The 25,706-nt window shown below is 39.4% G+C and overlaps 1 protein-coding gene across 1 annotated transcript in view; it reads left to right on the top strand.

Moving 5' to 3' along the window:
* bicd1a (bicaudal D homolog 1a) overlaps positions 1-21,987 on the top strand; it is a 33,036-nt gene extending 11,049 nt beyond the window's left edge. The window contains exons 2-10 of the mRNA XM_037682776.1: positions 11,534-11,746; positions 14,259-14,411; positions 16,441-16,932; positions 17,501-17,893; positions 17,964-18,716; positions 18,802-18,953; positions 19,059-19,269; positions 20,506-20,591; positions 21,715-21,987. Coding sequence (XP_037538704.1) covers positions 11,534-11,746; positions 14,259-14,411; positions 16,441-16,932; positions 17,501-17,893; positions 17,964-18,716; positions 18,802-18,953; positions 19,059-19,269; positions 20,506-20,591; positions 21,715-21,835 — 2,574 coding nt within the window. The 3' untranslated portion in view covers positions 21,836-21,987. The remainder of the gene's footprint in view (positions 1-11,533; positions 11,747-14,258; positions 14,412-16,440; positions 16,933-17,500; positions 17,894-17,963; positions 18,717-18,801; positions 18,954-19,058; positions 19,270-20,505; positions 20,592-21,714) is intronic.
* The last annotated feature ends 3,719 nt before the right edge of the window (positions 21,988-25,706 follow it).

Raw genomic sequence — 25,706 nt, forward strand, 5'->3', positions numbered from 1 at the left:
AGAAACTAAACAAGTTAAATAAATTATATTGTGCACAACATGAATTTGTTTGACAACTTTTAGAAATGTAAGAAAGTTACACAGTTGCCCCTACACATGAGTGAGAGTGTGAATTGTTGTTTGAGACCCTGCGATGCGCTTGCCACCTGTCCAGGGTGTCCACTGCCTCTCGCACAATGACGGCTGGATATGAGAGCCAGTGACCCCCGCGACCCAGAAAGGAAGAATTGGCTAAAGATGATGGTGACGCGATCTGTGATTTAATGTTGAACCCACATGCAGGCAGACATGGGAGACTCCCAGGTAAAAATAATTTATTTATTGAAGCACAAACAAAAACACAGAAGCTGTTGGTGCTGCAAAAAATGCATGAAGGAAACCATGGGAGGATCACATGACAGGCCTTGGAGCACAATCCACGGACAAAGGAAAAACACAGACGCTGAATAGGGCCACTAATGAGACATATAGATGAACACTTGTGGTGATTGGGATTGAGAACAGGTGAGACAGGAGCTGTCAACAAGAAAGAGAAAAACAGTGGAGAGTGCAGGAGACAAGGATTAGAGAAATGACAGAACAAAACACAGATTCCTACAAATGGATGGATGGATGGATGGATGGATGGATGGATGGATGGATGGATGGATGGATGGATGGATGGATGGATGGATGGATTCAAAGTGAACGTTATTTTTCCTATTTGTCTGACCGTAGAATCAGAAAATCATCCTCATGAGTATCTCGAGTGTTCTGTAGTACAGTTTTACTAAGTAAACTGCTAAATATGAAGAACAATAATGTATAACTAAAGATAAAGCCTGAAGATAAACTAACAGGGCTTTGCTGTATTACTGATCAGTAGCTTATTTGAACAGCTATTGAAAAAGATTTCCACAGGTTTACGAGCTTGACGGCTCTTCTGTGTCTGGACAAAAGCACTTTCTCTCAGAGGCCCCATGTGTCGATACCAGGAGAGCGACTGTGCACAGCCTCCTCCATTGTAAAGTGTGTTTATCTGGCTTGGTAGAATCCTCTTTATCTGGTGAGACCCACTGCAGAGAGAGGGCGGAGAGTTATCTGATGAATCTGTTCTCTCTCCTCTTGTGCCTCTGGCTGCCTGTGTGTCTACAGGCACAAATACACCAAAACTTTCATTTATATCAATGAAATCCTCATGACTTTCCCACAACTGACCCAGATCCCTTGTGTGAATGTCAAAATTTATCATGATGTTTTTCCATTTAATGTTTATTAATATGCTGAAGAAGAAAGAATGAAGGATGGCAGTAAAAAGAGAGGAATGGTGTTGTACGTTATAGATTGTTGTGTTCCAGATTTCTCCCTCTCTAAATCTATATTCTATTTTTTTGAATGTGCCAGACAAGTTCCTGAGCTTGCATTCAAGAGTACAGTGTACCTAATTCTAACTCAAGGAAAAAAATTAAACCATTCATCATTAGAAAAAAAAACTTTTTCTAAGCTTTGAAAATGTACTATGATACTCCTTGTTTTCCTCAAATTATTAAAATATTTCACTTAGTAGCAAACAATGTTTGTACAGCACTTTTAAAAAATTGCACACTGCTTACCAACACTGGTTACAGCTTTTTTGGACCATCTTGTCTGCTAAATTTGTGTTCATACTCCTCAATGAATGACATTGTTTATCAAGTCATACCCCATACCATTTTGTTTATCATTGTACAACATAAATTGTACCATATTTTTCGGCCTTTAAGTCACATTTTTTTACATAATTTGCTTGCCCTGCGACTTATACGCCGAAGCAACGTATTTATGTTTTTTTCCCATATTTATAAACCAATTTTTGGCTGAGATACGGCTGTCTTCATTCATTCTGACTGAAAATATTGAACACTTCTTTTTATTGAACCATTTTCAGCCACTAGATGGCAGTCGAGCAGTAAAAGTAGCTATTAATGACACAATCTGCTTGCCATAAGCTGCCACCATTGACTGCCTGGAGCAACCGTCAAATCAGCTTCATTTCGCTGTGCCGCCCTGGCGAAACGCAGCTAATTTGATCATTGAAGTGCATTTATTAAGTAAAAGTTCAACTGAGACACTCTTTGCTATAAAATCAAGCAAACAAATAATTGTTTTTAGGTGGTTATCTTGTTAAATTTCAAAGAAATGGACAGCGAGCCGCCCTCTGCACTTTCATTTTTCCGTGTATCGGCTTTTGAAAATACAGCTGATCTGACCATCAATTAAAATGCATTTATTAAGGAAAAGTTAGACTGAGACACACCTTTACTATAATCTCCAGCAAACAAATAATTGTTTTTAAGTGTTAATCTTGTTAAATTCTTTTTCAAGTCCTCCCATGAATGAGCCAATTGATTTTTGGCACAACACCGGCCCACATTTCTGGGTTCTCAGCGGTGACGCGTAACAAACTCCACACATCAGTGGTGATGCATAATAGATGCGACTTATACGGCGAAGCGACGTATATATGGATTTTTCCACTTTATTAGACATATTTGGACTGATGCGACTTGTAGGGCGGTGCGACGTGTACGGCGGAAAATACGGTATCTCTGAATTGCACAACAGCACCAAGTATGAGACATATTTTCGCATGATGATAAAAAGTTGCACAGTAATTTTAAATATTTATGTCATTAAAACTAAACAAAATTTGATGCCAGAATATCCTGGCATGATGGCATCAACTTAATAGAATTAAATTAAAAACAAATTGCTTTAGTCACATTGTCAATAATAAAATGAAAGCAGGTAATCGTTTTGTGCTTTTTATTAGTAAACAAAACATCATTTGATTCAGCGTCTAGATATTTCTTATTTGACTTTTTGCAACATTTTGTACTTTTTATCAACTGAGAGTAATTTAATCATTTCTATACAATGACAAATTATTCACTAAAAAATACTGTTTCCATTCATCACTTCCTGTAGTGGGAAGTAAACAACAGAAAATCCACATATTTAAATTAAGAAATTCTTGTTTCAAGTTGTTTTTATTATGAACAAATATGCTTTTTTTTCTTGCTTTTCTTTTCTTCCCTCCATCATCTTCTCCATCTGTCTGTATGCATCTGTCTGTATGCATCAATGCACTCTGGGAACGTACTACATTACTTCCTACCTTTCCTCTCTTCCCGCCCGACGGCTCTTGTCCTCTCCTCAAATAAATGGCCACAGTCAGGAGTGAACGCCAGTGAAGAGCTTGTACAAAAGTGCCAGAGGTCCCAATTTTTAGTCTGTATGTGCATTTATAAAATGGCTTAAAGAGAGTGTGTGTTTGTGTGTGGGCTTGTGGTTGACTAGCTCATGAGCTCCTGGAAGGCACATTACCAAGCAAAGAGAGCGACACACTTTCAGCTGGTAGAGTCCCTGCATTTCATTGACTGACTCGCTCATTGCAGCTTCCTATTTCATAAACTCGTAAAATTCTGCAGCCTCTTATGACTACAGTGTCATCAGTTTATGTTTCAATGGTTAATTTGAATTGGTGCAGATTGCTGAGCCTAAATTCGCAAACAAGAATGAGGAAAAAGAATTTAAAGATAAATTTGTGGTGAAAAAAAGATAATAAAGATTAATTTGGAGTTTGGTAAACCAAACTCTGATGCACGTCCTCCAGTTTAGTCCTTTCACTTAAATACGGACTGAACACAAAGTAGTGATTGGCATTCTGGGAAATCATTCAAGCATCCCTATGTGAAGCAGACTTGAGCCAAGTTGAATCACTTGAACACACCACGTGGTTTTAACGGAGCCCAGCCTGTCCACTGGCAGACGTCTCAGCCTCTCACAGCCACATTGTGTTGGTGAGAAAGCAGCAGATGTGCTACTATTGTGGATTTTCTTGTAAATGACTTAGTTTTCAATATTAAGGCACATTAAGGTTTTTTTTCCAGCACTTATTGTGCATTTATAGATTTTTAGTGTCAGCGTGTTGTGATCAGAGACGTAAGCCTCCGTGCTCTGAATAGCATTTCAGTGAGGAGGATCTGTAAGCAAGCCAATCTCCTTATTTTCTGTAAAGCACTCATAGTAGCTCAGCGTTTAGACAGTGATGCAAAGAAGCTCTCTGGCAGCTCAGAACATTAAACTAAATGATTGATATTGTACACTACAGCATGTCTGAGCTCTTTGTTACAATGATAAACTGTAAACACCCCCGTTGATTCATTGCAGGACCTTTGGTGGCCTTAAATCCCATTCATCACCATCAATAACAATTCAAAATGAAAACAGGGTTAATTGAATTGTAAAAGGGATGGTAAATTGTGTAAGTAAAACCTTTTATTTGTACTTTTTTGTTATGTGTGGCTGACCTGCAGTGGAGCTCACTGAGTGTCCTGCTTCTTCTCTCTTGTGCCAACGTGCTTGTGTTTGTGTTTATAAAAGACAGATCTCTTGACTTGGCACTTTTCCCCGTGGTTGAGAAGCAGATGGGGACATTTCAGTGTCCTTGTTAAAGGCCTTGGTTCCTATAAATAGCTTTCTGTCCATAGACATGTCGCAACAATTGAAACTCTGGATTATTTTTTTTCTAGTTTAAGTAAATAGAGCAAAAAAAGGAAATAATAATGAATTTGTAATAGGACTATTAAACTTGACTGCTGTTTCTTTTAGAATGTGTTTCCTTAAGTCTATCTGTGAAGGTATGAATCTCCCATTTGCAGAAAATATGAAGTATCATAAAATACTATGATTCTAAGTTATTGTGAATGTGAATTCTTGTTGTGACTATAAAACATAACTTTTCTTTTACATTCTCAGTTTCGGGCAGCACGGTGGGACAGTTGGTAGAGCTGCAAGCAGGTTACCTTGGTTCAAATCCCAGCCAGGGGCCTTTCTGGGTGGAGTTTGCATGTTCTCTCCGTGCATGCGTGGCTTTTCTCCAGGTACTTCGGTTTCTTCCCACAAACCAAAAACATGCATGTTAGACTGATTGGTAACTCTAAATTGTCCCTAGGTGTGAGTGAGAGAGTGAATGGTTGTTTGTCTCGTTTGTCTCTATGTGTCCCTGTGATAGACTGGAGACCTCTCCAGGGTGTCCCCCTCTTCTTGCACAGTGATGGCTGGATATGGGCACCAGTGACCCCCTACAAACCGAAAAGGAAGAAGTGGGTAAAGATAATGGATGGATGTATGTATGGATGGATGTATGGATGGATGGATGGATGGATGGATGGATGGATGGATGGATGGATGGATGGATGGATGGATGGATGGATGGATGGATGGATGGATGCATGACTTCTCAGTTTATATGAATCTGGTTGGTAAGCCATTAACTTTTAAATGGGCAGATGCACACATTTATAACAACTCTGCTTATTTATTCAAATGGTGTCTGTTTGAGTGCACACACACACACACACAGAGCTGTGTGATCCCTCAGCAGCAGCCCTGCGTGTCTCTCTCCGTGGTACTGAAATCCCTGTTGTTGGCTGGGACATCTGTCTGGACAGGACCCAAAAATGTTGCTGCTTGTCTGTTTTTGTCAAATTTTCTATTTTTCCTTCATATGAGTTGACTAGTTTCTGCTTCTTTGCACTTGAGATGATATTGGTCTGCAGCAAGCTGTCCACTGTTGGGTGTTTCAATCACTTCCACCACAACCACAGCTTTTATTGTGTCCTTTTTGTCTCAAACTGAGAAATAAAACTCATACAAATCTTACAAATGTGTGCATGGGATACAAAGTAACCCGTTTCTCTTGATCAATTTGAGGAGAGCATAAAAACATACAGGAGCTAAAATAACTTGAGTTTGGGTTCATTATTCTTTAATCAGTCAGAAAGTAGTGATTCTGATGTCTTGTTGAATGTTTCATCAGTCTACAAATCTACACAACAATACTAAAGGAGGAAGTAATTTCAACATTACTCTCTAAAATCTCTTAAAGGGAGGGGTCCACAGTGAAGCCTGGGGTTTACAGAGTGGAAATATGAAAGAGGAGAAGTGCAACTGGTGTATTAACTAATGCAGCTGCTCATTGGAGAGTTCGGTGGTTCAGTGTTTTCAAAAACCCAAAAATTGAAAAATATATTTATTATCAAAGGACTGTGTTCACAATGTAACGTTTTGGTGTAAAACTACCGTTTAAACTTGACCATAGGAATGAACATGTGTATCCGTGTTATTATTTTTTTTTCTGTGCCAGTTTTGTGATGGACTTATGATCAGGTTGTAATCCTTGTGATCTCGCTGAACAAATCATATCCCAGATTTTGTTTTAAATCTCTGAAAAACTGTGTCAAGTTATATAAAAAAGGTCCAGTATGTCTCTTATTCTAATGTTCATTGTCACATCATTTAACTGTTTTCTTGAACAGGGCTGGCTTTTAAGAGTAATCATCCACATAAAGGTAACATTTTTGAGCATTTGTACACATAAAGCTCTATAATAGGACAAATTTTTATTTTAACTGTGACTCCATCTTCTAGCATCTGCATTAAGCTCTATGACCAACATAAAAACATAAAGTCTGCTGTGTATGTGCCAAGTATACACAAATTTCTTATTCAAATTTGTGGACCAGATTGCTCCTTAATGTTAGAAAAAATATCTTTGTGCACCCCAGTGCACGATCTCACACCCTCAAGCCATCCCTTGGCTCCTCATTATGCTCTGCAGCAGACAGCAAAGGAGTTCAGGGTTACAAACGTTCCTCCTCCTCCAACACTGGTGCAGGATTTGCGTTGCACCTCCTGCTATGGCCTCGGGGATGAATATCTGTAGAAGGGGATTCTTTTGTCTGGACACCAAGGTGCATAATGCACCACACAACAGAATACATTATGTTGCGTGTATTAGATCCAAAGCAGGCTGTCAGCGAGTGACTGCAAAAATATTCTTGAGGAAAGAGCAATAAACTTTGATCTGTGCACCCTTTTTGAAAGTTACTTGACCAATTAGAACACAAACACAGACTTGTTCATCTGTCATTTAATGCTCGCCCGTTATTATTTTTAGTCACTAGATTGTTGCAACAAAAGGCCTGCAGATAATCTGCTTCCTTTATATGTAAACACGCAGCTATGGCCATCATTGTCATTCACTGTGATTTGGAGTAAGAGGGGATGGAGATCACAGTTCATCCTATGAAGGAGGTTCGTTATACAAACATCTGCCTCTCATTATGGAGCTGAGACTCACCACTGACTGGATGAGTAGCTGCTGATTCACTGTATGCAACTGGGACGGACTCTGTTTGTCTCTTGCAAATGGATTATTCTTTTTCATCTTGTTTGTCAGATTGAGTCAAAAACAAATTCTGTGGTTAAAAATAAAAGTGGAATATTAAGTTGCCACAGAATAATTTCTTCGTAGTGTTGTTGTGTCGCACGTATTCTTCTATTGTTTTATATTTTCTGTTTTTTTGTTTTGTTCATATTAATCATTTTTTACTATTAGGCAGGATGTATTGAGAATCAGCTTTATTGTCATTGCACCGAAGCACAACAAAATTACATTTCAATATAGCCTGTCCGAGTAAAACGTAAACAAACAGACATGGGGGGACGGAGGTGTCTGAGGCTGCGGCCCCATGGGAGGTGCAGCCTTTTTTGTTTAGATAAGAAAAGAGAAGCACAGGGTAAGGGGAGGTATAAAGAAAATCATATTTCACACTGTGTCCTAGAGGGACACTGTGAAAGTTGCAAAAAATAAAACCTCAGCACAGAAACAACAACGTACTGATGACATCATGATACATATGTTTAAAGAAGGCCGACGAAGGTGGTGAGTTTGTCCGTGTACACTGCCAGATAGTCCCCATTCATGTGTCCATATGTCTGTAAACTCTCTTGTCCCGCCCACAAATTCTGATCCACTCAAAATAATTGAATGAAACTTCATACACATATGTATCATCACTAGACAGAGTGTTGCATACACTTTCATCAATCCAGCTTCACAGTCAAGGTCACAAAGAAAGACCAAATATTATACTGTACAAGGTTTTTGCTTGTCACGGCCACTGCCATAGATTGTTGTATGAAAGACTGACATATAATGAGCCATATTTGGTACTTTTCTTTGCATTTTTAAGCACTTTGAGTTGCCACTGCATTTAAAGGGTGCTATTTAAAGTTGGATTGAGTAGTAGATGGCAGTCATTTTACTTTCTGCATGAATTAGTGTCTCTTAGCAAAATATCTTAGTATTACATAACTCTACAGTATGCTTGTGATCCACTGGACGGATTCCACAAAAATGGCTACAACATAGTCAGCTTAATAAATACTGAGTTAAAATTTGGTGTATTAGTAGCTGACACTCATTCACAACACTTACTCTGAGTGTGACGTCTCACGATATTGCACATTACAAATAATTGTTGCATAACCTAGTCTTAATTAGGGGTGTAAATCAACAACTTTACCACGATACGATACTGTATTGATTTGTTTGTATGGCAATACGATTTTTCTCAATATCACAAAGTCTGTCACGATACGATTTTAATTCTATTCGATTCACAAGTCGGTGATCGATATATTGCGATATCAAATGTCCATCTCATTTACATATCAATAAATTTACGAAAACAATTCAAATATGATTTAACCATTTTATTTCTGTTATTACAGGCACCAGGCATTTAAATATTTTTTTTCTTAATTAATGAAAAATTAAAAATAAATGACCTGTTCATTATAGGCTCACATTTCTCATGTTCAAGTGCATTTTTTAAACCAGTTAACTTAAAAGTGCCCGATTACCTTTCAGTTATAAAGAAACAAAAATAGATATTGAGCTTACATAACATGGCTATTAATGATGTGTTTCTTCTTCAGGTGAACAGACAAATTTGTTGTTTCCCGAGTATTTTAACTCACACTGGCATCTGTTGCATACGGCATGAGTTTTGGCTGTTGAGCCGTTTTTCTGTTGAAATCAAAAATATTTCCACAGTGTTTATTTAAATCCAGCAGGAGAGTGAATTTCATTATCTGTGTTTTCTGCCTCGTCTGCCATGTTGCTGAGTGACACAGACGTGTCTTGGCAATTTCAAAATAAAAGCGTATTTTAAAGATGACGATATGAATCGATGTTTTAGTTTTGTCACGATATAATTGAATCATTAATCATTTAATCGATAAATCGATGTAAATCGATGTATTGTTACACCCCTAGTCTTAATGTAAAACTCTGATATGAAAGGTGGCTATGTATTTTTAATGAGTGTTGCCTTTCATTTTCTTAAAATGAGCCTTTACTACATTTTGTTTATCACACTTAGTGCTTATTATGTTTCAACTACTTGGATTGCATGAGACTATTTGTCTGGAGTCTTGTGGATTTTTTTATTGATTATCTGACCACCTCAAGGGAGCAAAACAGAGCCAAGAAATCTCATAACCTTTACATTATCAATTTTTCACCTTTTAGAGTCAGGTTTTCATTTTCTTTCCTATGGGCTATCAGCTGATTGGCTGTCTGTTCTAGACATCCACAGCTTCTCTTTTGAGGCGAGAATGAGAGCGCATTCACTCACACTGTGCACTGAATTAATCAGGTGTTTGTTTTTTGTTCTCGAGGCTTTTCTCCAAATCATTCACTGCATTTATGTCCTGATGCATGCTCAATAATCCAGGTAGAAAAATCTAACAAGGTTAAGTCTGGACATATTCTACTTTGTTGAGAGAGAAGAGTTCGTGCAGAGGACCTGACTTAACTTTGTTAGATTTTTTTTACATTTACTTTTCCTTTTTGAAGAGCAAAACAGGGCACCTGAGGGACTGAAAAAAAGTGTGTGGTGGGGGGTGGGGGGTGGGGGGGGCATGTAGAGGAGGCAAATGTGGGGAAATGTTCAGTTTTCGCACTTTAGTGGTTGGATGTTTTGTGAGTTTTAGTTTGATGATTGCATGCACTTATTCATATACTGAATGTAATTTGCAGTTTAAAAATAAAGTAAACACTTTTATTGAATTAAAATATTCTCTAAGGACATCACTGATAATAAGCCCATGTCATTTTTTTCATATTAAAACATACAGATGCTACAGATTTGACGACATACAAAAAGTTGCATCTTAAAGACTGCGATATTCATGCATATTGATTTAACACTTTTATGTCACAATATAAACCCTAATTATTTTTCCAGACAGTGCTGTATTGATTCATTGTTCTTCAGAGATGACTGCAGGCACCCTAACCTCATTTCCTGCTGAAGCGCTGAGAAAGTGAAGGATGGGTCATAGTTTTACTGAACCACTAAGAGCACTTGCTGCACAGATGTCAGGGAGAATGCATTTTCCACACATGAACTTCTTCCATAACGGTATCCTGCAGTTTGATACAGTATAACCACATAGATTTGAGTTTTTGTTACAGTTCACCCTGAGAAAACAGCCCCACTATAGTTGGCCTGTTTATTCTGTTGCCTGCTTTGATTTTCCCAATCAACCCTTAGTGACATTCTCATGACGTGAGTTTTCTGAACTGTGAAAACCAGTGTCAGGAAAATGGGAACACTGTTTCTATTGATCAGAGTGAAACATCAGCCCACATGAGCAACACAACGGGCGTCTGAAGTGAGGAGCAGCCCCTGCACTAGTGAGCAGCTGTCAGTGAGTTAAAGTACAGCACATGTGGCTTGAGACCTCAAAGATGTCCATGACAGTCGCTGCAAATCCCTCACAAGTTTAGAAGGATATGAGTGAAGTTGACCCCCTCCACCTTCTTCAAAGCTAACAAAATTGATGTCAAGCGTTTTTGCTACGTTTGTGCTGGTTTGTGCAGCAAAAATGTTCATTTGTGGCACAATCATTTTAAATATATTAACAAATGTTTCCAGGGGTCATGAAAGCTCAACCAGCACCACCCCCCACCCTCACTTTCTTCAAATCAGATAAAATTGTTGTCAATCATCTCGGCTATGTTTGTGCTGGTTTGTGCAGCAAATATTTCCGTTTGTGCTGCTTTTGATTTGAAGATATTATTGAAAGTTTAAAGGTCAAAAGGTCAACCAGCACCCCCCTCCCAAATTACTCAAATCTAACAAAATCAGGGTCAAACATTTGTGCTGGTTTGTGCAGTAAAATTTCTGTTTGTGCCGCTATCATTTCAAAGATATTAATTTTAAAAAGTGTCCAGAGGTCATCAAAGGTCAACAAAAATCTGTTCATGTTGGGTTAGGGTTAGGGTCTGGGGTGGGCAGAGGGGGCTGGTTGACCTGTTTATCTTTAAACTTTCAGTAATATGTTCAAAGCAAACGCAGCACAAACATAGTAGAGTTTACTGACACAATTTTTTTGATTTTGTAAATGTGGAGGGCTGGTTGACCTCTGATTATCCCTGGTAACTTTTTTAATTAATATATTTTAAATGAAAGTGGCACAAACAAAAAAATTGCTGCACAACCCAGCACCATCGTTTGAGGGGGGCATCTTCATGCAGGTTTTAGAAGGTTTGTGCTAAGAAACAGGAATTGTTTTTTTTTTTTGTTTGTTTTTTATTTTACAGCTAAATTGAGTCTTCCTCTGAACTTAACCCTCCTCTTGATGACTTTTTCAGGCGTTTGGCCAGGCCTACACCAACCAGCGTAAGGTGGCAGAGGATGGTGAGACCAACGAGGAGACTCTGCTCCAGGAATCTGCTTCCAAGGAGGCCTACTACATGAGTCGCCTGTTGGAGCTGCAGACGGAGGTGACGCTGAGCCATTCTGTGGCATCCAACGCCCAATCAGAGAACGAGAGGCTCAACCTGCTTCTGCAGGAGCTGCGAGAGGTGAGCTTGCACGCACAGATTTAGACAAATGGCATTTTGCTTGTTAGACAAAAATAAATAATATCTAATGCTACATGACAGTGGTCTTTGATTAAAATTTAGAGTTTGATAAAATCAAAATGTCCCTTCCAATAAGAGGTCAAACCTGTAGAGAACACAATCAGTGCATGGAGGTCTAATTTTGATTTTTGTGTAAGCACGCATGTCTGCAGCCAGTGTGTCGGGAAACGCTGAAGTTTGACCCAGGGTCAGACACTACGGCCACGACCCCATTGTGGGGGGCAAATCCGGTGCTAAGCTGGGGAATAAGTGAAATTCCCTGAGCTCGCACATGTGCAGCGACAGAGAAGCCAGTTTGCTCTCATTGCACAACCGCCGTAGGACTCATTGACTGAACTGATCAGGGAGTGATGTGATGGAAGGGTTACTGTGCTGTCTGATGTGAGTTTCTGCAGAGCTAAACTCACAACATGCTCACAAAATTTAAAAAATTCTACATGTTGGATTACGTTAAATGAAAATGTCAACCTAGTTAGAGCAACAATTAAGCCTAATTCATGGCTTAATGCATGTTTGAACCAAGATATCACTTTGATAGCATGTTTAAGAGAAGCCATGCTTCTGTTTGAAATCCTCATCTGCACTCATGATGTCCATTAATGAGGAAGAGATGGTCTTTCATGAAGAGCAGCAGACATTACCTCACACAAGGGGGTTCATTCAGCAAAGGTCGCCTCTAATAAAGCTTTACTGATGGTCTGACCAACTTTCCACAAAGAAAATTGACACAAAAAGATGAGCTGGAGAGAGATTTGCATTCGTCTTTCAGCTGTTTAGTGTGAAACCAGAAGATTTGAAAGACTTGGAGAAAATAACAGTTTAAATGTCTACTTAAAATGTTTTCTCATTTATCTGCAGAACCTCAAATATTTAAAAATGTACAAAAAAAATCTCAATTAACTGCAAACTGGTTTATTTTCACAGGTTTTTTTTAGCAGTGATGACAATAATACATACAAAATAGCAAGATGTTTGCTGTGACTACAGTTTGTCAAAGTTGCTGAACCTTCCTCAGTCAGACTGTGCTGTGAACAGTAATTCAGAGGTTCAGACGGTTCATTCTGACAGTGTGCTGCACTCTCCCTGACCCTGACGGCTGCCATGCCTGATAAGATACCAGCTTACACACCTTTACTGACTGATAATTGGCCTCAAATCTCAAGCACTTCATACACCGTTTAGTCTAATTTCCTGTCCTGTCGCAGGAGGGTTTTAATAATCTGTGCCTCTTTTATAAAGCTGAGGTGCTGTATACAGTATTGTACTGTTCAAGAAAAAAATTCAACAATTAACTGTGTTTCTTGCTCAACTATTCATGGCACTCTATCATAGAATCGACAAACTCAAAAGAAACAACGTTCATAGTTAAGATGGAAGGAAGGACTGCTGGTACCGACTTCCTGTTTGAAAACAACATCCCTTTGGTTTTGTCAGCATTTAGCTCCAGTTGGAGATGGAACAAATCTGACTGGATGATGTCGAAACCAGGCTGTAAAAGCTGGAAAACCTTTGCAACTGTTTTAGCTCGACAATAAACAACTGTGTTGTCAGCATATCAGGAATGATCTAACTTACATTACTCATGTAGATTGTGAAGAGTGTGGATCCTAAGATTGAGCCTTGTGGTACACCATTGTTGACAGTTATATATTTCTTATATCTGGAGGCCATAAGAACTCAGAGATTTCTGTGGATTCCATTAAATTTGTCAGATGTATTTTCAGTGTCTGACCCTTTTTTCAGTTTAACGTGTGGTAGAAATCATCCTTTATACTCAATTTTTTTACATATCTATCTGTTTTAGAAAAGGGGTTTTCAAAAAATCAGAAAAGTGTGTTTATCATTTACAATGCATGCCCAGTTTTGCTGGTGTTGGTAAAAACGTTTACACTGTATTGACTGAAACTGCAGTGCTCTGTTGACATTAAAATCTACTTTGTCGGTTTCAGTCTTTTAATGCAGAAGATTCAATGTGCAGTGATGTTTTTAGTTTCAAGATATCATTCCTACAAACATTGCTCGCTCTTTATCTCTCTCACACAAACACAAACTCACACACAAAAGATTCGGGAGGTTTTATGTGTCTTAGCTCTATAAGTTACCCCCTCCTGGTGTGGCTCACTCCTGACACTAACTCTAGGTCAGCAGTTTTTCCACACAGCATGCACAGAGGGCTGCAGAGGAGCTCTGCAGCAAGAATAAAATAGAAATGTTTTTATATATAGCACCTCCCAGCTTTTGTATTCTGTTGTGAGAGAACAGATAATTTTGCTCAAGTTTCCTACAACCCACGTGACTTCTTCTAGACATATATTTATGACTTTAGTTATGTAAAAAATCAGATTTTAAAATAAATAATCTGTGTGATAATGTGCATGTCAACTAGTCATCCTTTGTATTTTGTCGTTCCTTCTATCACACCTCGTGTTCTGTTTTTATCCCTGCTCTCCAGAGTAACGAGATGTTGGAACTCCAAAGGAGCAGGATGAGGGAGGAGATCAAGGAGTACAAGTTCAGGGAGACCAGGCTGCTTCAAGACTACACAGAGCTTGAAGAGGAGAACATAACGCTGCAGAAACTGGTGTCCACACTCAAGCAGAACCAGGTTAGCACAAACATCACTGCATGAACATTTTGTACTCGTAACAGCTTTGGAGTTAGCGTGTCATTGAGGTGTAACTTTTCACTCACTCATGACATGGGATTCTCATTTTACCACTCACAAGCAAATTTGATCCCTTAAAGTTGCGTCATCACTTTTCAAGATGAAACGCCATCCTTTGCTTTGAGTCACTTTTATAAATGTGGCTACACGTAAGTTCAAGTTTTATTTCTAGGAATATCCGTTCATTTATTTTTTTATGCCTAGTATTTTCGCTCTCATTTGCTGATGCAGTTGTGTCAGTCATGCATGCAACTATCCTGCTACTAAAACAAAGCAAATGGTTTGATTTTAGGCAACCAAGAAACTGTGAAACAGGATCAGAAAACAAAGTTAAAACGATTTATCTGAAAATCAATCACTGGCTTATGCATGTTCAGAATCAGAATAAGCTTTATTATCATTGTACCAAAATACGTGCAGTGAGATTACGTTTGTAGAGTCGTCCGAAAGATGGAAGGAGTGCACGCTGCTGCTGCAACTGGAGCGCGACTCCTTATCCTTTTTCAGAATACGTTTTTAGATAGAAAAGGGGACAAAACCATGAGAATAGATAGTGGCATTACAAAAAAAAAAATCTCTTCGCACCTTGTCCTTTCAGGACACGATTTAAGATATCAAAAACTCTGCCAGCAAGCACATTTATAAACACATTACAAAGCTTTTCCTTAGTTACACATATCCCAGGAGAAATGTGAAAAGTCAGCCCGCATCCGAGGCCAAACGGGGGAGTCTGATTCAGATAAGCCACAATTGTTGATTTTTTTTTCAGGCAGGTTGTTTTTTCTTGTCAGCCTTGAGTTCTGCTGGTACTTTCAAGATCCAAAATGGCCAGATTTGTGGGCATTCCACTGGTTCGTGCTTTCGAGACTCTTCCAAGGTCATCTCCAACATGCTGGCGAGTCCCAGAAGTTGCAGGTGGCCTGCGATTCTTACAAATCCCTTCCATCTTACAGTTTAGCTTGTAAATCAGCTTGTTTTGAGTACTCAAAGCACGAACCAAACCTTCACACAGACTCTGCAGTTTTGCCATTACTGAAACTGCTGCCGCTGTCTTCCTTAATAGCAGATAGCATAGGAATCCGCCGATGCCAAAAAGCAGAAACCCTGCTATCATGAATCCAATTATATAAACATCTTCAGCATCCTCCTGAGACAAAACGAAAAGACACATCAGCTCCCAAACTCCTCATGGATCCATGACGTATCCTGCTGCGTGAGTCTCAGCAGGGCGTGAGGGCTCTCCAGGACCCTGTCGCTTTGTTGAAAAGATTTTGTCGATTGCATTGAAATCTTAAAGGTTTTGTTTAAGGTAACCACTACAAATTACCGGTATAAAATCAAACATAAAAAAATTATCCTGAACTCTATCAAATAGTGCGGTTTGAAAGAATGTATTGCAATAGTTTTTCAAATATACTGACATGCAATTCTGAAATGCAGGTATGCACCCAATCTAAACAATGCACATTTATCTGAAAGCTTTAATAAATCTGATCCACAATATTTAGCACATCAAACTGTTGGACTTAATCCCAAATAGCTCTTGATCGAATTGATCTATTTTCAGTCACTTTAGCTGTTTTTGCAAACAAGCCCATGGGATTGTTGGCAGTCATTCAAAAATTTTGCTCACAATTTTTAATTTTAAGGACAAATTAATCAATATAAGGAAGAAAATTGTGCAGAACTAGTTTATTTTTTTAGGATATTTTAATGGTTTCCATGACACTGAAAGTAAAATTGAGAGACTTTACCTGTGTGGCTATCAAAATCAAAATTTATCATAATTTTATCACATCTGTTTTTAAATTTCTTCACCTCTCTTTGGTTTATAGGTGTGATAGTTAAAATCACGCTATATAAGGAGAGGAAAAGCTTTTAACTTTGTTTTTAGCTTGGAGTTTAGTCCTCCTTGTTTTTTTTGTTTTTTTTAAAAGCTGATTCAGTTTTCTCCTCTCTCCTTCCCCAGGTGGAGTACGAGGGACTGAAACATGAAATCAAGGTGCTGGAAGAGGAAACTGTTCTCCTTAACAGCCAGCTGGAAGACGCACTGCGCTTGAAGGAGATCTCTGAGGGTCAGTTGGAGGAAGCCCTGGATGCCCTGAAGACTGAGCGTGAGCAGAAGAACAATCTGAGGAAAGAACTGGCCCACCACATCAGTCTGAGTGACAGCGTTTACGGTGCGGGGGCCCATCTGGCGCTCACTGTCACTGGCGTTGAGGGTCTTAAGTTCCCCGAGGAGACCAACGGAACCAACGGCTCTAACGGCAGCGTTGTTCCTGCTGCTAACGGCAACAATGAGGACTGCAACCGCTGCAACGGTCACCTCCACAATGGATCAGGGTTAGCTAAGATGAATGGGGAGTACCGCGCAGGCAGGAAAGGAGAAGGCCTCGTCCCAGACCTGTTCAGTGAGCTTAACCTGTCCGAGATGCAGAAGCTCAAACAGCAGCTGCTGCAGGTGGATCACCAAGAAATCGTTTATTATTAAATCAAGCGTAAATGATAATATCAAATATGTATGGCAGCAGAAATGCTTTAACTTATTTTGACAATGAGTGTCAGTTTTTAAGATTGTATCTGAATACCAGTGTCTAAATTATCTTAAATGACATGGAGCTGCTGAGTGGGTTGAAAAGGCCTCAGAGCAGATTAGATTTCAGTTTGCAGAGGCTGAAATAATTGCTGTGCCCAGTTTCTCTTTAATTACATTTTTGTAAAAAAAAAAAAAAAAAAAAAGGAAGCTATTTTAAAACTAAATCAAATTTAACTATAATCAATAAATGTTTATTTCATAAGAAAATGCAGATATATATTTAAACCCATGTTTGTAAGAGGCACGGTTGTAACACATTCAATCAGTGCAAACTTAAGAAAAATGTTTGTTTTTGATGCAGCATGTGAGTTTGGACATGCGGGTCATAGTGGTTGTGCAGTTTGATAACTAAGCCCATCTGCAGTACTTCACTTTAGGACCCAATTAAACATGACATCTACATATAATCCTGTTTTATTCCTCCATCCTGCAGGTGGAGTGTGAAAAAGCAGCCCTGCTCATGAACCTGCAGGAGTCTCAGACTCAGTTACAGCACACGCAGGGCGCTCTGACGGAGCAGAACGAGCGCGTCCATCGCCTCACCGAGCACGTAAACGCCTTGAAACACCTCAGTGGAGACAAAGAGCTTGATGACCCACAGGAAAGTGAGAAACCTGATGGTGGCTCCTTGCTGCCAACAGCCCACAGCCACCGCAACCTTGATGTCCACGGGTTTGAGATCCTGGAGTGTAAGTACAAGGTGGCGGTGACTGAGGTTATTGACTTGAAAGCAGAACTGAAGGCCTTAAAGGAGAAGTACAACCAGGAGGTGGAGGGACAGGGGGAGTGTCACAGTGATGACAGAGTCCAGGCTTTGAGTGAACAGGTTTGTCAAAGTCACATTTAGCTCAAGTTATTCAGCAACAGGTTTTACTAATTTAAATGTCTCTTCTCAGATATCTTATCTGGAGCGGAGCTACCGTGAGAGCCGGGAAAGGGTGGTGAGCCTGGAGGCAGAGCTCCGAGCAGCAACAAGCACTGCAACCGAGAGTCAGAGCAATCTGAACGCAGCGCAGGATGAGCTGGTGACGTTCAGTGAGGAGCTGGCACAGCTCTACCATCACGTCTGTCTCTGTAACAACGAGACACCGAACCGCGTCATGCTGGACTATTACCGCCAGAGCCGCATCACACGCAGCGGAAGCCTCAAAGGCTCCGACGATCCTCGGGCTTTGCTCTCCCCTCGCCTCACACGACGCCTCGCCGCAGCATCTGCAGCCTGCTCCCCTGACCCCTCACGCAGTCCTTTGGACTCCCCATGCACTCACCACAGTGAGCTGTCGACTAACTCAGTGGACTCTTCATCCTGCCATAGTAGCCCCAGCCGCAATATCACAGGGTCTCCGACCATCAGCATCTCTCGTTGCCCTTCTCCAGTGCCCGCAGATGCAGTTGGGGATCTGCGAAAGGAGCCAATGAACATCTATAACCTAAATGCTATAATCAGAGACCAAATCAAACATCTCCAGAGAGCTGTTGATCGTTCGCTGCAGCTGTCCAGGCAGAGAGCCGCTGCCAGGGAGCTGGCACCGATGCTGGACAAAGACAAGGAGTCCTGTATGGAGGAGATTCTGAAGCTCAAGTCCCTGCTGAGTACCAAGAGAGAACAGATCGCCACGCTAAGGCTGGTGCTCAAAGCCAATAAGCAGGTAAACGCTAATTATTTTGTCTAAAGCATAGTTATAAATTGTTTTAGAAGAGACACTCTTTCAAACTTAATGTCCACTTTTGCAGACAGCAGAAAACGCTTTGGCTAACCTGAAGAGCAAGTATGAGAATGAAAAGGCGATGGTGACAGAGACAATGATGAAGCTGAGGAATGAGCTGAAGGCTTTAAAAGAAGATGCTGCCACGTTTTCCTCTCTCAGAGCCATGTTTGCCACACGGTAAGAGACAATACACACACACAATTATTATTTATTTATTTTTAATTACATGGAAAAAAAATGATGAAAAAGGAAGATGCTAATGGATGTTTTGTTTCTCTGCAGATGTGATGAGTATGTTACCCAGCTGGATGAGATGCAGAGACAGCTCGCGGCAGCAGAAGATGAGAAGAAGACTCTGAACTCGCTCCTACGTATGGCCATCCAGCAGAAACTGGCCTTGACTCAACGTCTTGAAGATCTGGAGTTTGATCATGAACAGATTCACCGTGGCCGAGGTGCTAAAGTGCCGAAGATTAAAAGCAGCCCTCCTAAAGTAAGTCACAGACATGCCTCCACAACTCTGAAACACTCAGGCCATTCTCCAACATGAGCCTTCATAGTCCCAAAGCCCCAAATCCCTCTAGGTCAAACATGGGCTACTGTAAACTCTATCTAAGCACCATTTGCAGACTCTGAGAGGCTAATAATAGATTTCAGATGCATCATTGATCTAAGACCGGTCAACAGCCCATATCTTATAGGCCCAGCTCCTGCAGCCATGACGGTATCCCCTTTCCCTCAGAGAAAGAAGATCAATGATAATCATCACGCCCACCAGCCAACACAAAGAGGCAAAGGTAGGATACAGAAAGAAGGGGACAAAAACAGATTTTATGTTTGATTTGAACATGCAGCAACACTCAGGAAGGAACTGCTGACACTGCGCTCAATTCCCAAAGCAGCACAGCCTTATCTTAAAATGAACCTAAACTGAACCCGATGTCTTTTTAAGAAACAGATAATTTAATATCAGAGATAAATCGTCAAAATGTTCACCATTTTAAAGTGTGGTCTGGTTTATGTCCTTTCAAGAGTACTGTATATGTATAAAACTGGAAAAACAGGAAACAGAAATGATTGCAGCGTCATCTTCAGTTAGGTGGCTAACAGCACCTCCTGGTGGAAAATTTGGTGAATTACACCTTGTAATATTTTTAGCCCTAATTTGTCACATCAGTCCTGTTAGTTGCTTTAAGAGCAAGTGTTTTCTAAAGCAGCTCATGTTTTAGTAGCATTTAAACCAGTTGCATCTCCATTTTTGCTTTTACCATTTAGTGAAACAATGGATTTTCCTTAAAATGCAGTGTAACTAATTTTCCACTAGATGGCAATACTTAGAGGTAAATGAAAGGATTATGTTTTAAAAATGCAGTGGCTACATGAAGTGGATGTTCTGGAGTTCTACAGGATTAAATTATTAAGGATTTGTTCCATTTCTTATGTAGGAATCAAATACATGTTGAATTGAAGATATTTCTGTGTAACTGTGTCCATGTCATTGTCTGTTTTCTAACAGAGTCTGTCCTTGTGGTCACATAAAACAGGTTAACAATATTTGTTTCGTAGGATTGATGTGAAACACAGACTAGGATCAGTTCAATTCTGTTGTATGAAAGTAATTTTTAGTTTTTTCTCTAAGCTGAAGCCTCCCCTTGTCTTGTCCACTCTGTTTTCTCTGTCTTGTCTAACCTCGACTATCACCACTCTGTATATTTGTCTAATTTATCAGTTTTTTGTAGATTGTCAGCAGCCTGCTGTCTCAGTACCGTCACTCTCCCCACAAATAAGGCGAGGGAGAGCCTCCCTACGCCGCAGGTAACGAGTTAGAGAACCTGCTGACTTCTCCACATTTCATAGAGCAGAGCTCCTGCATCCATATAACTGGTCCTGCATGTGCTCAGTCTTCACATGTGCAAAACACAGTAATGGATGACTGAAACACCTAATGTAGCAATATCACATGTCACTGGGTGAAGGAGTGAAGAGGTTTTCACTTTGCATGCTTAACCTTGCATGGTGGCTTTGCCTACATGCTTATTTCATTGTTTTTGGTTCTTTTCATGAGCCTAGACTTCAAAAACACAACATCAATGTTATAGGTCTAACCTTGATTCATGGTCTCAAACAGCTGATTAGGGCTTTTTAATGGAAGATGCAGATTGTTTTTTTTTTAATCAAGACAAGCAGTAGCCATTATGTAAAACTTTTTTGGCACATACATTTAGTAGTTTAACATTTATACAGGTTTTTTTTTTTTTTTTACATTTTGTATAAGAAATAAACAGAAAATAAATCTTGTCCAGGGTGTTTGGTATTCTTAAACATAGGTCTCAAAATGTTTGAACACCATCTTGAATTTGTCCTGCTGAGTTTATTTTGTTTGTCTCGTTGATTTTAGTTGAAATACATGATAGAAGCTACAGATGGGAGGAAGGTTTAAGCATTGGCCAACCTCTTACTATTTCAGATAGTACTATTTAAAAAAATTGTTTTCCTTAATCTAAGAAACAACTTGCGTCATTCAATTTACCTGCACCTTAATAATTTGCCGAGTTTTGATTAAGTGAAAATGTCGTGTGTGGGGAAAAATCTATGGTTCCATCCAATTGTTTCTGCTCATTTATACCAACAGTCAGGCTCACGTTTCCTGTTTTTAATCTTTGCATTAAGCTCAGCTAACCCTGCAGCCGGTTGTCCTTTTATTATTATTTTTAAATCTAACCCTTAGTTGGAAAACTAAACAGTTTCTCCTTAAATTATTTTACTTTCCTTCAGAAAGCCACATTATTTTTTTAGGCATGTCATTTTTTGCATTGTTTAGTTGCATACAGTATAACCTTATTCTTCTTTATCGCTATAGCTTCTTTTCATTGCACGTAAATGACCAGCCTTTTATTTGATTCTTTTTTCTTCTTCTTGTGATTCTCTCTGTTTTCAGTCGTAAATATACGGCAGAGCTCCTGGAACACCAGACAGTCGTGTCCAGCAGCCACAGCCTTCTCTCCTCCTGTGACCCACGTAACTGCCTGGCCCACCAGCCCCACTTTCCGGGTACGTAACGACGCCGCTCCAGCCCCAACCCCAGCCTCGGTCTGGTAGGAGTCACTCGGAGGCAGAGACACCCTGGATGAGGGATTTATTTTCCCTCAGCCCAGTAGTCGAACCCGGTGCTTACAGGACTCTGTCCCCTCCCCAAGCTCTACGTGGCCCGGCTCTGGCAGGCCCTCTGGTTCCCTGGGTCGCAGAGGAGAAGGAGGACGTGCTCCCTCCATCTGTGGAAGTGACTTCCTGCCATGGAAGCAGAAAACAAGACTAAACTGAGTGACACTGGACTGGAATTTTCTCCTAACACAAACTATTTATTAATAATTTATTGTCGATTTATTATTTATTTCATATACTTAGAATAATCTTTACGTTTTTTGTTATTTTGCCAGGTGGAAATGGAGACTTGTTTTTTTCTGCGGTGGTAAGGATGGTCGGTTTTCTTTCCAACCAAACTTGGACAGTACAGATATTCTTTTCAAACACTTACCTAACCATAACATACAACATCAATAATTATATTTTTGTGAGTATAACTATTCACAATGAAACCAATTCTCATTTTACATGCAGGTGTTTGAGGAGAAAAGCATTTTAATACTAAAAAAAATGTTTGATTATGAATGGATTTCAGCTACCTTTGACCTTTGTTGCTTTTGAACAGATTTTTATTTTCAAATCAGTTGCACAAATAGTGTTTTTATACCACTTAATTGTTTTCTTGTTGTGTTTTCTACGAGAGCTTAAAGCTTAAATCTCACAGACTGTGACAGAATAGCGGATGAGTGTTTGAGAGCAAGACTTTTTGTTTCCATTTTGAATTGCACAGGTTTAAATAACCACAGAGTGAACAAAAGTTTAAGTGTTGAATTGCTGTTACTGTCATGTTGACATTGTCTTCCTCTCATTGTTTTCTGGGATTCTCATCGAGTGGTTTCTACAGTGGAGTTCCCTTTATCACGACAGACGGAAATAACATCCAGAGTGACATTGTCATTATCCTGCGCTACACTTGTTGTCACATCTCCTCTATTAGCCGCCTCCTTGTGCTTCCACCAAACAGAATGCAGTACTGTACAAGCACAAATATGCACCACGCAGTAAAGCGATACAGTAGAGGCTGATCTGGATGAGATTTACATTGATCTTTTCTTATTGCTATCATTGTGTATTAGCCAGCAAACTATCAAACATACGTTTTTAGTGGCTAAATCTAAATATTTCCCTTTCTTAAAGGCTAAAATCTAAATTCAGGCGTTTAAGTTGCAGAGTTTCCACCTTTCTGTAATTTTCATAAATATCACTATCTCTTATTTAAACATCTATCTGCACTGATGCTTGTCAAATAGGAAACTTTGAACCCCATAGACAGTATTGGTGTAATGACGTCATTTCTGTGGAAGCAGTCTATAGACTTCCTGTTCAGTGTGCGTGTGCGTCTGATTTGTCTTTAACTGTATAGATTGTTGCCTTTGCAGCGATTGACTGATGAAAACGTGTACTCAGAAGTATCATCTGACTCCCTGCAGGTCCATCGACTCTGATTTGTTTGCATTACTGTAGTTGGAGAGAAATGCATCTAATCACTGAAAGGAATTATGGTTTAAACTAATTGTATGCTGTAACGGGGTTTACCATTTCTCCATCATTTAGGTATTAAACTGGTTACCACATGCAAGTAAAAGATTCTGTCCTTTGTGTTTGTTTTTTCTGTTTAATGAACTTTGGCGACAAAGAAGCAGCGTGACTTTGTGTACCAAACTGCAAATAGGTAGTTTGAAAAGAAGCAAAACATCAATTTAACTAAAATGTTCATGTCTGTTACTCTGTGTCATCTTAAATTGAAGGTGTAAAGCACGTTTTAAAGCAAAAACATGGTTTGAGCAAGTGTCAGACTGGAGACTGGAGATGAACTGTAGACTTTGAATAGTAAATTCAGATAAAAGTATTTGATGATGTGAACATCCTGTTTGTGTGTTGGCTCTTTTCACATGCTTCTGTTTAATATGTTTAAATTAGTGAACTGTTTTTCACTGCAACTTTAAATGTTATAGCAAAATGTAAACACATCGGCCAACGTTTGTTTAGAATAACTGTGAAGCTTAACATGCATTTAAAAAGAGTTGGAAAAATAAGTAGAGAGCATCACAAAGTAACTATAAGGGTATTTTTTATATATATACTGCCTTTTTTTAATGCTAAAGTATTAAGGCTGTGTATTTGAAAACTTACACTTGAATATAAAACTTAAGAAAATAAATTTATATTTGGGTAAAAGGCTATCTGGAAGCCCATTTGTGCCACTTTGAAAACAATTATTTTAAGTCATATTGTGAGATGCTATCAGTTCAGTTCAATTCAGTTTATTTATGTAGCACCAAGTCACAAAAGAAGTCATCTCAAACTTCTAGAAACTTCAGTTAATCCATTTTGGATTAACTGAAGACTTTTTAAAGAAGTATTTGGACACCCAAATAACAAACCATTGCAATAGTCCAATCTAGACATGACAAATACATGAACTAGTTTTTCTGCATCATTTTTAGATAAGATATTTGTAATTTTAACAATAATACGTAAGTGGAAGAATGTGGTTCTAGTAACATTTTTAATGTGGGGGATAAAAGACATGTCCTGATCAAAAATAACTCTAAGTGTTTTAGCATTAGAGCTGGAGGACAGATTAAGATTAATGCCATCCAAGGAGGGCAAAAGACTGAAAATTTAATTCCTAAGATGCTCAGGTGCAAAAACTAAAACCTCAGTCTTGTCTGTGTTCACAAGCAGAAAATTTAGGGTCATCCAGGTTTATACATCTTTAAGACATGCTTGTAGTCTAAGTAACTGATTGGATTCATTGGGTTTCATGGACAAATATAACTGTGTATCATCAGCATAACAATGAAAAAGTATCCCATGCTGTTTAATCACAGTACCTAATGGAAGCATATACAAGGTAAAGAGTATTGGTCCAAGCACTGAACCTTGAGGAACTCTATGACTAACTTTGGTGTATGATAAGATAGATATTATTTAAACCAATTTAGAGCCATTCCTGTAATTCCAACATCATATTCAAGTCTCTGTAGTAGGGGGAGTGGTGGCGCAGAGGTTAGAGAAGGTGGGCCTGTAATCAGAAGATCGCCAGTTCAAGCCCCGGTACCGACAACATCCACCCTGGGCCCTTGAGCAAGGCCCTTAACCCCAACCATCTGCTCCCCCGGGTGTCCAAGATAGCATCTCTCTGCTCCACACAGAGGGCTGTGGTAGCTCGGTGGTCTGTGGTTGTGTCAAGAAGGGCATCCAGCATAAAGAAAATAACTGCCAAGTCTTCGTGTGACTTAGTTCGCTGTGGCGACCCCTAACGCAGCTGAAGGAAGAAAAAATAATAATAATTCAAGTCTCTGTAGTAGAATATTATGATCAACTGTATCAAATGCAGCACTGAGGTCTAACAGGACCAGTGCAGACACCTGTCCTTTGTCAGAGGCCATGAGAATATGATTGGTAACTTTCACCAGTGCAGATTCAGTTCTGCTCTAAACCCTGACTGAAACTCTTCAGATTATTTCTTTGCAGAGATTCATGCAAATGACCAGCAACTATTTTCTCTAGAATTTTTTAGATGAAAGTTAAATTAAATATACTTTAGGTCTATAATTGGCTAGGATTCATATGTTTATTCAGCAACGGTTTAATTACAGCAATCTTAAAGCTCTTTCACAAAATTATAACTTAATATTTCATAATTATGATTTCACAAGTTGGGCAGCACGGTGGCGCAACTGGTAGAGCTGCTGCCTCTCAGCGAGCAGGTCCCTGGTTCAAACCCCGGTCCAGGGGCCTTTCTGGGTGGAGTTTGCATGTTCTCTCCGTGCATGCGTG

The sequence above is a fragment of the Nematolebias whitei genome, chromosome 10 (genome assembly GCF_014905685.2).
Source record: "Nematolebias whitei isolate Nwh7 chromosome 10, NemWhi1, whole genome shotgun sequence".
Taxonomy (NCBI): Eukaryota; Metazoa; Chordata; class Actinopteri; order Cyprinodontiformes; family Rivulidae; genus Nematolebias; species Nematolebias whitei.